The sequence below is a fragment of the Bubalus bubalis genome, chromosome 8 (assembly GCF_019923935.1).
Source record: "Bubalus bubalis isolate 160015118507 breed Murrah chromosome 8, NDDB_SH_1, whole genome shotgun sequence".
Classification (NCBI taxonomy): Eukaryota; Metazoa; Chordata; class Mammalia; order Artiodactyla; family Bovidae; genus Bubalus; species Bubalus bubalis.
The window spans coordinates 65,285,825-65,301,650 of NC_059164.1; the positions used below are offsets into that span (position 1 = coordinate 65,285,825).

The 15,826-nt window shown below is 53.7% G+C and overlaps 1 protein-coding gene across 2 annotated transcripts in view; it reads left to right on the forward strand.

Moving 5' to 3' along the window:
* Nucleotides 1-13,434, forward strand: part of CRHR2 (corticotropin releasing hormone receptor 2) — a 45,148-nt gene extending 31,714 nt beyond the window's left edge. For both annotated transcript variants that reach the window (XM_025291234.3, XM_025291237.3), the window contains 8 exons: nt 7-124; nt 2,413-2,566; nt 3,091-3,151; nt 4,561-4,633; nt 9,802-9,887; nt 10,085-10,220; nt 10,629-10,670; nt 11,817-13,434. In XM_025291234.3, the coding sequence (XP_025147019.3) occupies nt 7-124; nt 2,413-2,566; nt 3,091-3,151; nt 4,561-4,633; nt 9,802-9,887; nt 10,085-10,220; nt 10,629-10,670; nt 11,817-11,957 (811 nt within the window). In that variant the 3' untranslated portion in view covers nt 11,958-13,434. The remainder of the gene's footprint in view (nt 1-6; nt 125-2,412; nt 2,567-3,090; nt 3,152-4,560; nt 4,634-9,801; nt 9,888-10,084; nt 10,221-10,628; nt 10,671-11,816) is intronic.
* The last annotated feature ends 2,392 nt before the right edge of the window (nt 13,435-15,826 follow it).

Below are 15,826 nucleotides of genomic sequence, written 5' to 3' on the forward strand. Positions count from 1 at the left end.
GCACAGGAGCATTCGCTGTCTGCGGAACGTGATTCACTGGAATCTCATCACCACCTTTATCCTGCGGAATGTCATGTGGTTCCTGCTGCAGCTCATCGACCACGAAGTGCACGAGAGCAATGAGGTCGTGGGTGGAGGTTTGGGCTGGGCCTGGGGGGCTCGGGGGGCTCCCACCTCTCTCACCCCATCTTCAAATGCAGACCTGAACCTGAGCTCACCTCTACCACATCATTGTCCCTCCAGAGCCTGGGGTGGGGGAATGGGGCTCCAGATGGGGTCTTGAAAGCAGCTCAGACCAGACACCAGACTTTGGTTTATCCTGTTCCACTCCCTGTCTCGTACATTCAGCACCTCCCGAAGGTCCCTTAGAGGAAAGGGGGCTGAAATTAACCTCTATTGAGCTTTAGCTCACTTGATTCCAATTAGAGAGTTGTAGGAATTTTCCTACATGGAATTTTCCAGACATGGAAACCGAGGCTCAGAAAGGTTAGATTACACTGTTATGATGCCTCTGCAGCTGGGCCATCAGGACATTGAGCAGAACAGCACGTTAGCTGCCCACCCTGGATTTGTGTCAACCGCTGTTGTACTGTGTCCAGGTTGTGAAACCAGAGCCTAGAATGGAGCCATGCACAGAGCTCTTTTGTCCACTATTAGAGACTGCTCAATACATTGTCTTTGGATAGCTAGTCCTGAGCACACATCCAGCCCAGTTTGCCTTTTGACTTGGCCCCTCGTCGAGACTTGCCTCAGCATCAATGGAATTCAGTCAGTTTGGGGTGTCTTGCAGCCCACTGTTGGCTTGTATTGACAAGGCATTGTTAACTTGGGGGGGAAAGCAGGATTTGGAGGAGAGGATCTTTGGAGTCCCTCCTCAGCAGGACTTTCTCAGAACAGAGAAGACAGACGGCCACATGGAGCCCAAGATCAGGACTGGGATCATGGGGGGAAGCCACAGAGGCTGAGATTAGCTCAGCTGATGCTCTGACAGCCAAGGCTATTAGAGCCTGACAGAGAGGGGCTGAGCCGTCCACAGTCCGCTTCCCATGACAGAGCTCCTCTGACCCCCACTGCCCACGTTCTCAGCTCTGAGGGTGCCCTGGGGACAAATCCCCAGGAAAGATGGCCGGGTAGGGTCCATTGAGAAGAGGTCTGGGCCGTGGCCCATGGTGGCTCTGGGCAGGCTTGTCCTCTGAGGGACTGGTAGTAACTGCTCAGAGGGACAAGGACAAATTCCCCTCAACCGAGAAGGCACGTGGCAACGGCATTCATTTCGTGGTGCCTGCCTTTGCCACCTCCATCTCCTGGAACCAGCCTGTAAGATGGCGTTATCTTTTCCTCTACAATGCAGTGAGGTTCAGAGAGGTTAGGCCACTTGCCAGAGGCCCCAGCAATAGCGAGTCTCCCTCCAGAGACAGCTGCTGCTGCTGTTGCTGCTGCTAAGTCGCTTCAGTTGTGTCCGACTGTGTGCGACCCTATAGACGGCAGCCTACGAGGCTCCCCCTACGAGGCTCTCCCTCCTGGGATTTTCCAGGCAAGAACACTGGAGTGGGTTGCCATTTCCTTCTCCATTCCAGAGACAGTTGCGATCATGCTAAGCCCAGAATTTCCTAAACCCGGGAATCTGGGACTATCACCTCCAGAGCTGTGGCTCACCTTCACAGACCCTGTACTATTTCAATAGCAGTTTTCTTTTAATTGACTCACTAATTTTTTTCTGCATGAAATTTCATTGTCCATCCCTAAATGGAAACCAGGCTGATTTGCTGTGAATTGAAGGTAATCCTCGAGAAAATAGGCTTGCTAGGTGGCTCAGTGGTAAAGAATCCACCTGCCGAGGCAAGAGACATGGGTTCAATCGATCCCTGGGTCAGGAATATCCCCCGGAGGAGGAAATGACAACCCACTCCAGTATCCTTGCTGGTAAAATCCCATGCACAAAGGAGCCTGGCAGGCTACAGTCTATGGGGTCTCAGAGAGTCGTACATTACTGAGCTCCTGAACCCAACACACATGCTGGAGAAAATGACAGTGATACACAGCAGTGCTGTTCAGGTCTAGCCTCTCCCTGCAGAAAGCTCAGAGCCAGACTCCCACTTTCTTTTATGAAAAAGGAGATAAGAAATCACCAGGGAGAAGTCAGACACCGTGGTTCCAGGGGAGCCTGGCCCCTTAATCTGAAAAACTGAAAGAGGAATGATGAAGGATGAAGTTTCCCCAAATGAGATTCGAGAGTGTTTAATTCCGGGTCCGTGACCTAACGCAAATGACTCTCCTCTGTCAGCACGTGAGCTGTGCGCCGGGGGCCTTGGCTCCAGGTGCCTGCTGAATGACTCCCCTCTGTCAGCACGCAAGCCATGCACCTGGGGGCTTGGCTCCGGGCGCCTGCTGACTACCACCTGCCCCGTGCAGGTCTGGTGCCGCTGCATCACCACCGTCTTCAACTACTTCGTAGTGACAAACTTCTTCTGGATGTTCGTAGAGGGCTGCTACCTGCACACGGCCATTGTCATGACCTACTCCACCGAGCGCCTGCGCAAGTGGCTCTTCCTCTTCATTGGATGGTGTGAGGGTCCCAGGGGCCCTGCAGGGTCTAGTGGGGAGAGGATTCTGCTGACAGGGTCACCTCCTTTCATCTTGGGTCCAAGGACGGGACCACATTGCCATCTACCATCCCCAGGACAGTCTGAGGAGGCAGGAGCTCTCCTCCATGTAGACGAGGGAGAAGCAAATAGTCCCTCCAAGAGGACAGTCCACAAATGGTCCTCCTCTTCTTGCTTGGAATGGCCGATCCAAAGACCTTTGTCTCTCGCCTCAAAAGAGAAGCTGGCCAGCTCCACTTCTCTATCAAAAAATCTCAGAAAATCACACTGTCCTCTCATCTCTCTGACCTGCTTGGAGGGGATAGCTGAGAGTGGGGGAGGGGTGGGGCAGGGGTCTAGGAACAGGGCCCCCCAAGGTCCTAGATGACCTGCAGTTGAATGATTGGAAACAATGTCCTAGCCCTTTGTGGTTCCCGACTCTGTGCTCTACACAAGGGTCTCCTGACCATCTCTCTGTCCTCTGCAGCTGTATCTGTCCTTCTTTCAGGCGTCCCCTGCCCCATCGTCATTGCCTGGGCCATTGGCAAGCTCTACTACGAGAATGAACAGTAAGTAGGACTGGCCAGCCATGAGCAGGTAGGAACTGCAGCCATGCCAGGACAGATTCACTTTTCCATTGTTTTAAAATTGAAAAACTTTCCCCAGCACCCAGAGGTACTCATGTGATAGTGTCAAGTCAACTTTGTGGAACTGAGTTAGGAATCATGGTTCTTTTAGGTGTCCAATGCATGACCCCCTTGGCCTTTCGTAAGGCCTCCTCCTGGATTTGGGTGTGGCAAGCCTGGCTTGAGCCATATGGAGGAGGCCAAGGACTCCCAGGTTTCAGGCCAGAGCACATCCAAGATTGTGGCATTGAGCCACTCACAGGTGCCCCGGGTCAGGCCAGTGGACACTTGTTTTACTCTGCATCCCAGTCTCTGCCTGGGGTGCAGTGTTCCACACTGGGGCCCTCTGCACCAGAGACTTTGAAATAGCCTCAGCACAGATAGTGGCAATAGGTCAGCCAAGGAATGGCGGGGAAGCTGGGAGCCACCAGCTGAGAGAAGAGAGGACAAGGAACGTCAGTCTCTATGTTCAGATCTTCTAGCAGTCTCCAAGGCTGGAGAGAACAGATGAGATTTAGGGGCGGGGGCAGGAATGGGGTAGGTTCCAGGCTCCTAGCAATAAAAGCTGCCCAAGAGTGAGAGGGCTGCCTTGAGAGGTAGTGAGCTTCCCGTCATGGGGGCATTTAAGCAAAGAAACAAGTCCCTGTGCTAGGAGGCCAGCAGTGAGCGCACACACCTAGGCAGTGTGCGCTGGGTGGCCTCGAGGGTTGTGGAGGACATAACCTCCTGAAGTCTGCAGGGCCCTGTCTGCGGTCCACTAAGAGTTGCTGACAGCCAGACTGGGTCCTGGGCTAACCCTGCCCAGACCCTGAAGCTTCTCCACTCCTGGCATCCCCAGAGAATAACCAACCAGCGTAGAAGCAGGCTTCCTCCCCTGAGTGCCTGAGGCCGGGGATCCACTGGGAGAAGGCTCCCGCTTCCACACCTGCGGCTTTGTGTGGCTAAGTGCCTGGCACGGGAGCGGCGTGTTCCAAGCAATGCGGGAACAGGTGGTACAGGCAGCTGGGCTTTGGGCCAGCGAGGGGGAACCCAGCTCTCCCTTCATGAGTCTCTTGTGGGTCTAGCCCTGGGCCCAGCAGTCTGGGATGGGGGTGGAGGAGTGAGGAGAAGGAGACCCAGACCCTCCCTCAGTCTACCTGAGGAGACCAGACCCTCCACGTAGGGCAAAAGGCAGCTCAGGAGTGAGCCAAGGAGGTCAGTGGGTCTGGGGCTGTCCACCCAGGCTTTAGGGGGAGGAGCAGCCATGAAGATGGGGTCTCAGAAAGGATCAAGCCAGAAGGCCCTGGCTCCAAGGCTGCAGTGGTCCCAGGCTCTGGTTCAACAGGCCACTTAGAGCCACCCCATCTTTGCAGGTGCTGGTTTGGCAAGGAGCCCGGAGACCTGGTGGACTACATCTACCAGGGCCCCATCATCCTTGTGCTCCTGGTAGGTCCTCAGTGGGAACTGGGATGGGGCTGGGCACCCGGAGGACTGCAGAGGACCCACCACAGAGATGCTGGGGAAGGACGTGGCCTGGAGCAGCCGCTCCCCCCGCCCCCACACACACTCTGTGCACAGTACCACATTGCTTGGCACTCCGTCCTCTCTTTTCCAACACTCTACACCCTGATGCAGCCCCCTTCCCCTCTCTGGCCCTTGGGTTCTTTCTCTGGACAGAGAGTGGGTCTGACTGGCAGATTTCTAGTGCCTCTGACATCTGACATCCCCTTGCCAGGTTCAATGTCGAGACAGCCAGGCCGGGGGAGAGGGGGCAACTGGTGACAAGAGAAGGGTCTGCAGGATTCGATTCAGCCCAGACCTACCTCTCCCTCCACCCGCAGAGATCTCCTCCAGGGCTCAGCCCACCGCCCCCAGCCTGGAGCAGTGGGACCGAATGAAGCAGAGCATAATGAGCAATTGTTCCTTACCCAGCTCCCCGCCCTTTGCCAAAAGTATTCACATCTAAGGTATAATTGCCGCCATGTCTCTAAACCACAGTGAGCTTTAATTAAGGTAGAGTTTAAGTAGAGGCTGCATTCTGCAAAAAAAATGAACCCATTTTATATCATACATTAAAAAAAAAAGAAACATACAAAAGAGCCCCATAAGAAATTGGCATTTACATAAGACTTATTTCAGGTTTGGTAATTTCAGGCTCCTGTATGTACCAGCTTCCTTAAAGGGCCACTGGCTCCCTGTGGGAAGCTTGAGAGGGAATGGCCATGCCCCTCTTGCTTACAGCAGGTGCCTAATGGGGGTTTCTTTGGTCTACCTTAGAGACAATGACTGTTTATCTCTTTTTATCTCCTTACTCTTCACCCTTTTGTAACTTCCTCCAGGATTCATTTGACCCCTTCTTTGGAGTGTCCTTGATATATATGACTAAGAAGGTTTTTTACCCACTGCCTGAAACTCTACCATCAGGGCTCCATTCATTCCAGAAATGGAAGCCATTCATTGTCAGCAGTCAGTTGGGGGGATCATTGTCCTTGGATTCCCAGCTGCAATGAGTCACTGATCCCCACCCCCTCCACAGTGTAAATGGAAACCCCATGAGACCCATCCCTTCCCCACCAGCAGCCGAGAGCCCATTCTGGAGGGAGAAGGCTTCTGATGAGCCTGAGAACCAGCCAAGGAAGGCTGACCTGGGTGGGGCGCGAGCCCCCTCTGCAAAGATGCTGGACAGCAGTGAGGAAATGCACAGAGAAGGGGGATGGGCTGGGAAGGCCCAGTGTGTGTGTGTGTGTGTGTGTGTGTATGTTAGTCACTCAGTCATGTCAGACTCTTTGCCGCCCCATGTACTGTGGCCTGCCAGTCTCCTCTGCCCGTGGAATTCTCCAAGCAAGAATACTGGGCTGGGTTGCTACGCCCTTCTCCAGGGGAATCTTCCTGACCCAGGGAAAGAACCCGGGTCTCCTGCATTAGCAGGCAGATTCTTTACCTTCTGAGCTACCAGGGAAGCTAGGAAGGCCCAATGCCAAGACCCGATTCCCACCTCCTGTCCACGCCCCCTCCTTTGGTTCCACCCTCACCGAGGGCCCTGTGCTTGTCTTTCCCTGTGGACCCAGCCCACACTCTGCTATGTGCATGGACAGGGCTTCCAGGTTCTAAGTGTTCAACCCTTCCAGAAGCTCTATCTTCATTTCCGGTCCTCACATCCTTGAAGCCTGGAGGTGGAGATAATGCCCCCGTTTCACAGATGAAGAACCTGAGAGATGAAATGAGTATACAGGGTTACCACTCATAGCTAACTGAGCTGAGACCTAAGGGGTGGGTCACCCACCACTTCCTGCTGTCCCTTCCATTGAATGCGAGCTTGGTGCCCCTCCCACTGCTGCTGTCCCCTGGCAGCTCACTACTGTCTGAGAGACCCGTGTTTGTTTCTGGGTTCTGGGAAGTGAGTTGGCTTGGTTGGGTTTGCAGGAGGCTGTTGTCGGCGTGGGAAAAGCACAAGCTCAGTGCTCTCCGTGAGTATTTGAACGTGAGTGGACCTTCCCAGACAGGCTCAGTGGCAATCCCTGCTAGACCAGCAAGGAAGCAGAAGCTCAAAAAGGTTAATTAAGCAATTTGCCCAAGGCCACGCAGATTCTAGTTGGAATAGCTGAAATTAGAGCCAAGTGTGTTCATGGGGGAGGTGGTCCCCGGAAGTAGAATGAGAGTGAAAGCAGAAGACAAGGAAGGAAACCAACAGAGGTGAAGTGATGAGCAGGCTTCCCCAGGGCAACAAGTGGAAGAGTCTCAGAACTGACCCTCAGTTGGGAAGCCAGGTTACTTACCCACACGCTTCATGTCCCATCAGTGGAGGATGCCCTGGGGACCTGGAATCCCCTCATTTCCAGGCCCCTCTCTGTTTTCTGGCTGAGCTACCTCCCCTGGCACCAGAGAAAGCCCAAACCTGGAAACTGCCCCCTGCAGCTACAGGTGAACAGTGGATGGCACGTGAGGTCTGTCTGGCGAAAGACTCGGCTCTTTGTTCCATGGATGGTGTCTTGCCCTGCAGCATCTCAGCTTCCCCTGTCCCAAATGCAGGTTCCAGGGCCCTCATCTGCCACTGGAAATCTCTGGAGTAGGTCCAGGATCTGTATTTGGAATAAGCACCTTTGATGTGCATACTCTAGTTGAAGAACTTGGTGTGTCCAGCAGCCTTGTGGTCAGGGATGTGAGTCATCTGGCCTTTCTCCATGGCCCAGACAGGGCCCTGCATGTAGTTGGACTCAGGACCTAGGCCTCTGAGACGCTATGGATCCAGGCAAGACTAGCAGGCTGGCTATGTTGCTTGAGCCAGTGAATGTGCATGACAAGAAGCTGAGGCTGGGAGAGGTGCGAAGAGGGAGCAGAGATGTGATGGCAGCACCCGAATACCCAGAGCTGAAGGGATGCAGAGGACACTCCCAAGGGCTGTGGCTTCCTCTCCAGGCCTGGGTTTAAAGGACAGGAGGAATCATGTCTGAAGCCAAGAAGGAAGAGATGTCAGGCCTCCTCCCTCCCCGCCTGCCTCTGCACATGTGCAGACAGGGAAGGTTTGGGAAGTGGTGGGGAGGGCGGTGTCAGTTCCTCCCTGGGGAAGGGAGGAAGGTGCCTGCAGTTAAATGAGGTGGAGAAGATGTTGTAAATGGGGAGGCTGGGAGCCAAGCTCAAAAGGAAAGAGTGACTTTGGGGCTGCACAGACTAGGCTGAGATGGGGTGGGAACAGTGTCACCAGCTCCTGCCTGGTGTGAGGAGAGGGGATAAGGCCTTGTCTCCCAGACCCTCTGCAGCAGCCCCTGTTCTGCTCTTGCCTCACAGAAGGGGCCTTGTAACTCAAAGGTGCTCAGCAACTGCTTATTGGGTAGATGGTGGGGTGGTAGGTGGTTAGTGAATCTGTATATGTTATCTGTTAAGTGAGTGAGAGGGTAGATAAATTGATGAATGAAATGTTGAATAGATACTTAGATGGATGGATGGGTGGTTGGATGGATGGGTAGATGAATGTCACACTTTAAATAAGTGGGTAGGTGGTCGAGTAATATTTGGATGGATGGATTAAAGGAATGATGGATAAAAATGAGTGGATAATTGAATTGGTTAAGGGGTTTATGGACTATTAGTGAATAAGGTTTAAAATGTAGGGAAATATGGAAGAAATGAGAATATATTTTGATTCCAGTAACCTCTATTTTCAGAGAAGTTAGGAAGAATCAGAAAAGGTCAAGTGTTTTGTATCACTTGTATGAGAAAATTAGGATCTACCTATGTGTCAAAGTGACCTCATGATCCAGGAGAATATACCAGAAACCCAGGAGCTACAGCTTAGATGAGCCTCAAGAGGAAGCAGGGTGCATTAGGCCATGGCAGCCCTGGCTGAAAGCTTCCACCACCCCTCACCCTGGGTTCACCAGGCTGTGCCACTGCAGTTCAAGAGCAGCAGGCCGTGACTGAGGAGGGACCCCCCACCCCCACCCCAGGCCCCTGGAGCATCCTCAAGCTTAGGGGTGATCCAGAGGCCACAGGAATGTCTATGTCCCCAAACTCCCTGTCTGGGGTCCAGAACTTAGGAGACTTCAGAAATGACAGAGTCTCAGGCCCGGGACAGGAGGGGGGTGTGTGTGTGTGTGCGCACATACTCAGATGTGTGTACACACATGACCCAGCAGACACCCCTGGGCTAATATGTATCTCCCTCTTTCCTGGGGGAGATTCCTGGGGTGTCAGGCCTACAGTGCTGACTTTCTTGTCTACTTGTACTTGGAGCTGGATGAAGAGAGACACAGGCATGTCCGTATCCCCAGATACACACTCACACGTGAGCACACTCCCAGGCAAACATGCCAGCACAGGGCACAGACCCACATGGAACGTTGAGAGGGCAGCACACAGGCACGCCGACACTTGCACACCCACAGAGACCACACACAGCCTGAAGCTGCGGCCACATGGGCAGGTCCTGGGGAGAGGCTGGGTGTGGCGGGCTCCGATGCTAAGAGAAGGCTCAGAATGAAGATAAATGAGGCCCTTCTAGGAGCCTCGGAGTCAGCCCAGGAGCCTGTTCATCCCCATGGCCTCAGAGGTGTCTGTGAATATTTTAGTGTTTTCCTCTAAAAAATGAATGGTGAGAGATTAATCACTCCTCCCAGCAACTGAGTTAATAATTGCTCCATCTGGCCGGATCTGCTCCCCCAGGGCAGGGCCATCCTCTGTCCAGGGGACCTCCAGGAGCCCCTCAGCTGACACGTGGGGGCCCTGCAGCAGAGGAGTGTGGGCGGAGGGCCAAGCAGGGCCCTGGGTTCCTCTGGCATCCCTGGGGAGGGCACGGACTTGGGGACTCTGAGGAGTTGTGCCTTAGGAAGGGGTGAACTTGTTCACTCCCTCCAAGTCAGTGTTTCCTCCCTCGGGCCTGGGGGTGGAGAAGCAGGCTTTGGAACCCTCAGGTGACAGGGGACTGAGCAAATGACGTACCTGCCTGCCCTTAGAAGGGAGGAGCAGAGGCCTTGGGACCCCACGCAGGTGCTGGGGTAACAGGTGGAACGGGAGTGTGCATGGGACATGGATTTTCAGGGGGCTGCAGGGGAGAAGGCTCTCATCTCGTCCCCACCTCATGGCTCTTCCTTTTCCCCTCCCTGCCCTTCTCCCTCCAGATCAACTTTATATTTCTGTTCAACATTGTCAGGATCTTAATGACAAAGTTACGAGCATCCACCACATCAGAGACGATCCAGTACAGGTAAGTGATGGGTGCCTCGATGCTCAGCAGGGAAGGAATGAGGAGGCCATCTGGGGCATCCCCTGCCGCTGGGCAGGACCCTCTGAGTTTCACCTGGGGGCCTCACTCAGGCTCCCAGAAGAAACACCAGCCAGTGAGGACCCACCTGCAGTGTGGGTTCAGATGGGTCTTGTCACCTTTTCCCCCTCTGCCCCCAGGAAGGCGGTGAAGGCCACCGTGGTTCTCCTGCCCCTTCTGGGCATCACCTACATGCTCTTCTTCATCAACCCTGGGGAGGACGAGCTGTCGCAGATCGTGTTCATCTATTTCAACTCCTTCCTGCAGTCGTTCCAGGTGGGTCGCATGGTGGGATGGGGCCGCAGTGAGCCTCCCTGACCTGGCATGCTCAGGCACCCCTGCCCTCATAGAGCACTTCAGTGGGGCTGGTGCCCATGGGGTTCACTTCATACACACTGAAGTACAAGTGTGTGCACACCCAGGTTCAGGTGGGACCATCCCAGACTGGATCAGGGTCACCCTTGCCTGCGCCTACTGCAGGCCCCAGCCCCCTGCTCCAAGGACTTAAGACACCCTGTGAACCCCAGTAAACCTGCTCCGTGATGGGGGTGCCCACCCAGCTCTGAGCCTCTGGGGGCCCAAGTCAGAGTGTTGCCCAGCCACCCCATCCCTGCTCCAACCCCCACCCCAGCAGGCAGAGCGGCTCCCCCAGCAGGCCACTGACCTCTCCCTCTTCCTTCCCAGGGTTTCTTTGTGTCTGTCTTCTACTGCTTCTTCAATGGAGAGGTATGACGCCCGTTCCAGGGAGGCATGGGCTCTGAGGTCCTCAGACCCCACTCCAGGGCAATTTGAGGGGAGTCCCTGACTCTGGAAAAGGGAGGGCCAGAGAAACCACTCAACTCTGGGGAAACAGGAATCCTGTCTCAGGGACTCCAACCAGTTTAGAAGGTCAACTCTGCAGGCAGAAACAATACACCAGCTCTCCACAATGCACCCGGAAAGCTGAGTGGGCAGCCACCCAGGCCGCAGGGGCTCATGGGAGAGGGACGCCAGAACATGGGTGATGACAGGAGAGCGCATCCTGAGATGCGCTCAGGATGTGAGCTGTGCATTCAGGCTTTTATGGTCCAGGGAGCAGAAAGACAGCAGCGCACCCTTCCATCTCCCTACTGCTTGAGGGACAACAGGCCTCCAGGTGGTTTCAGAGAGCCAGGCTCCAGCGAAACCTGGTGAACTTTACAAAGCCTGGAATCCTAGCAGAGCAGACTTGCAGGAGAGAGGCTCACTCAGGCCCGTGGTGGGTAAGGACCCATCGTGGGTGCTGGGGCAGAAAGCAGACACCCTCCCAGGGCTCGAGAGTTTCCACACACCCCAGAGGAATTTTAGTGGCATCCTGGGGCGCCTTCAGCTGCCCGTGCACAGGGTGATAGTGGGGTCTGCATGCTGGGGTCTCGGTCAGTTAAAGCAGACCCCAGGGAGGAGAGTCCACAGTGGAGACCAGGGTGGGCTGCTAAAGGGCAGGGAGAGAAGGAGCCTCTAAAGCAAGCAAACAGTGAATGCTTGCAGAGCATTTATTCTGTTTAGCCATGTGGCAGGCCAGCATGTGGGGGACATGATCCATTTTGCAGAAAATTCTTCCATTGCAATGCAGATGAGAACAGAGTGGCACCAGCGACAGTCAGGGCTTGAAATGAGTAGTGCTGCATCTCAGCTGCATGCTGGGGTAAGCAGGGCATATCTTGCAGGGGCATAGAGAAGATCAGGGCTGCAGAGGACGTGAGAAGGACCCTGCTTTTGGAACCAGCCCATCTCTGGGTGTGAGGGTGGCAGTCAGGTGGGCCACCTCAGCCTCCCCTGACGGCCCAGCAAGAGGCAGGGGGCAAGGGAGAGGACTGGCTGGGGCCTCAGGATCGTCCTTCCCCTCCCCTGCAGGTACGCTCAGCTGTGAGGAAGAGGTGGCACCGCTGGCAGGACCACCACTCCCTCCGAGTCCCCGTGGCCCGGGCCATGTCCATCCCCACATCGCCCACGCGGATCAGCTTCCACAGCATTAAGCAGACGGCCGCTGTATGACCTCTGAGTGGCCTCATCTCGCCCATCACTTGACCACCAGGACAGCATCCCCATTTTCCTCCAGCACCTTTCTCTGGGTTCTTCCAGCCATGCAGGCCCTGGTGGGGGCAGAGAGAAGGGAAGCACAAGGGGGTCTCAGGAACCAGGGCCAGCAGGGCCCCAAGTCTCAGTGCGAGAGGGAGCCGAGCTGAGAAGTCACAGGAACCCCCAGAGACGAGCAGGTCACAGATCTTCAGGCATTGCCCACACGAGCCTCTGGCTGGATCCTTACTGTCACCCTGTTATAAGATGAAGACCTGAGGCCCAGAGCCAGGAAGGGCTTTCATGACAGACAAGGGACTCCTCTGCCCCCACTCACAGCTAAGGGTCTTCCCACCAGCAGCAGGGTGATGGCTGGCCCCTCCAAGCCTTCTGCCTCTGTGTTCAGTGGCGCCCCCTACAGCTGGACGGAGGCACAGCAGCTGAAGAGATGAATTCCACTGGCTTCATCCCAGGGACTCTCAACCTAGAGAAGCCTCACCTACCCCCCACCCCTGACCCCATCCTCCTGCCCCTCGGGCTCTTAGAAGGATATGCTGCCCCCTTTCCTGAGGGGCCTCTTCTCATCCTGGTCCACAGATTCAGAGCCTGGGGGAGGGGCAGGTGAGGAGGAAGATGCTGCCAGGACGGCACATACTCTTAGACCAACCTGATAGGTAGTACAGGACAAAATGGAGAGGAGAAGCCTGTGGGGGAGGGGGGGGTTGGGAGAAGGAGGAGGGTAGAAAGAACAGAAACCAAAGTTCGACTTTGGTGACTGGAACTAATCCCTCAGCCCCCACCTGAGGCTGGGCTTCAGTCTCCCATTCAGAAACATCTGTGCTATCTGAGAAATAAACCATGCCTTTGTGGAAACGCAGCCTCCCCTCAGGGGAAGGGGTGCTGTGGGCCAAGGACGGTGGGCCGGGTCCACCCTTATTTGCAGAGACTCTCGCCCTGGCCTGGGGCCGGTTCCCCCTCTCCACCAATGCCTGCGGTCTGTCCCTTACGTTCACCAGGCCAGTGTCTGCCCTTCCGCTAATGCAAAGGCAGTTTAATTCTGCATGAAGGAGAGGTGCACCCCAGCAGGCTGCGGTCTGTTCCTGTTTCCTGTTCTGAAGCCTCGAGGGAGGTAGAGCTGGCCCCTGCAGTCTCCATGGGTAATAACCAGGGCTGGCTCCATCTTGTCCTCCATCTGCCCTTCCCTCCAGGAAAGGGTGGGAGTCAAAGGGCAGGGAGAGCCATCAGGCAGGGGTTTGAAAGAGCTTTTGCTCTTGGTATACCGCCCCCCACCCCATATTTTTAAAATTATGTATCTCATCTTGCACATTTTTAAGTTGGCATCTAATATTTTTCACATAAATTTTAAAACTTGTGAAGGATGTGATTTCTTGCATTTGGTAAATATTTACATTTTAAAATAAAACTGCCACAATGCTTTACAATACATCATATAAAATCCAAACAGTGGTGATTTAATACTCTCATCTATTTAAAAAAAATGCAACCTGCTCTTCCTTAACAGCTGGAAATTTTAGGGTGTTCCTTTTCTCTTGGAACTTGTACTTTCATCCCATTCTCCCTACAGAATTTCTTAGTAATGCAGCATTTTTTATGGTTGAAAGTTTATTTCTCACCTTATCATACTTCTCTGCCACAAATAAATATTTAGAAATTAGAATTGAAATAACTTCCTATGACAAAATATTCTAAGGGTTTTTTTTTTTTAAAAAGTCTGGGTTGAGTTATTACAACTGATTTTTGACATAAAATATAATGTACAAGTGATTAAAACAATATAGATGTCTAAAATTTTTTATAAGTAATTGCTGAACCTAGAAAGGAAAATGTTGAAAACACATCTTAGTGAAACAAATAAGAAATTATTTGTGAATCTGTGGATGCATCAGGACCCAGCCTCTTTATTTTCTTCCATTTTTATAGCTCTACATGCTGAGAAGACTTTCACACAGATAAGTATAATAGATGTCACCCAATTCTCTGAACTCTTTTTGACATGTGTGCCAAAAATTGCACGGTGATTTATCATCAAAGGTGATCTGTCAACTGGCCACATGATTAAGTCCTCTGTAAATGAGGCTGCGAAAAATGAAACGAACAACCTCAGACTTGTCAAGGACTTTGCTGTGTGGAGAATATGCTTTTTGGGTGGTCCCAGAGCACCAGAGCACCTGGACTTCCTCGCGGCTAGGGCTGGGAGGGGTGGGGTTAAGCCCCGGGAGATGCTCGAATGAGATGCAGGAGGGGGACGCTCTGCTTCACACCTGTGCAGCAGAGAGAGATGGGAGGCCCTGACTCCCAGGTGCAGAGCCCTTGCAGGTCTTGGAAAGTCTCCCTGCATCCTCAGAGGTGTCACAATGGCTGCTTCCATTAGCATCATCATGGGCCCTTGTAGAGCAAGGAGCAGCAAATGACTCAGGCCCAAGAGGCCACTTGGAGAGCCCTGCTGCTGGAGGAGCTGAGTGTTCATCATAGCAGCATGGAGAACTCCGGCAGCTGCAGAGGCTCAGTGCCATGTCCCAGCCACTCATTATCCTGCCAGCCTACTCCCTGGAGGGCCTGCCCTGGAGCACCCCCAAAGTTGCTAACACTTGTGCAGCAAGGTTAGCCAGAGGGACCATTTAACTCAGCTCCCTCTGCAGTTTGGAGAGGCCCCTCCTTGGTCCTGTGCTGACCCTGCAGCCCCTCATTACTGGGGCTCCTGGTCATGGCTCCAGTGAGCTCTGGCTTGAAATGCCACCAGAGCCATTAGGCCCTGTCTCTGGGTCCTCCATTCATTAACCTCATTCAGCCCCTGTTCGTCATAGCCAAGCCCATCCTTGTTAGCATCTACTTTAGTGTAGACAGCCCCTTGTCTGCTGGCCTTCCTGGAAAGAGGCCTCATTAGCAGACTCACATTTTGAGCAGGCAAGTTCCCAGACCCCTGTGCTCTTAGGCTCTCCTGTTTAACCCTTTCACCTCCCCTGATTTATAAAGCTAGGAAAGACTTGAGACCACAATGGTAGTCCTCACACCAGGCTTCTGGCTCCCCTGCCTGTCAGAGACCACAGACAGAGCCCTGTCCCCAGCATGGCTGCTACCTCCTGCCTCATCATCACAGTGAGGTCATAAAGTGCCTGCTGGGGTATGAGCCAGTAATGACACATATGTGGCAGGTGATGGTAGCAAGTGAAAGGCAGGTCTGACATTCCCCTCCTGGGAGGGTCTGTTTAGAAGCCTCCAGACCCCTGGTTTCCAGTGGAGGACAGTAACTAGCAGGACAACAGAAAAGGGACTTAAGGTGGAGATAAGATGCAGAAAGTGAGTGCCGGCAGGTGCACTTACATAGAGCTGGAACACACACAGAAGCTCACAGATGTGGAGGCAGACACTACTGAGGCCGCAAAGGGAGGCCTGGATGGGCAGAGAAACAGCTAGGGATGTGCAGGGGAGGACCCAGACACTAGACACACACATGTCCATCAGTAAGTCATTCCCCATTTAGTGAGCACCACTGTGTACCCAGTATGGAAGTAACACAATAAATTAGACAAGGTTCCCTTTTCAAGAAACTCAACATCTAGTTGAGAAGAAACAGCTCCCGAACAGTACAAAGGGTAAAATCAGGAAAAAGGACTGGTGCTCTGCATCACATTTGTCTGAGTACATGGTAGGAGCCTCAGTGCTGCTTGGATAAATGAGTAAGAGCCAGATGTACAGAAACTTCCAAGTGTTAACCACTGCACTTTGAAAAGAGAGCCTGAGGAGAAGGAACCCTCTGAGGCTGCGTCCAAGTCCAGTTTGGATATCTGCTTGTTGGACAGACCCATGAGCGGGGCGAGGAGGGAGGC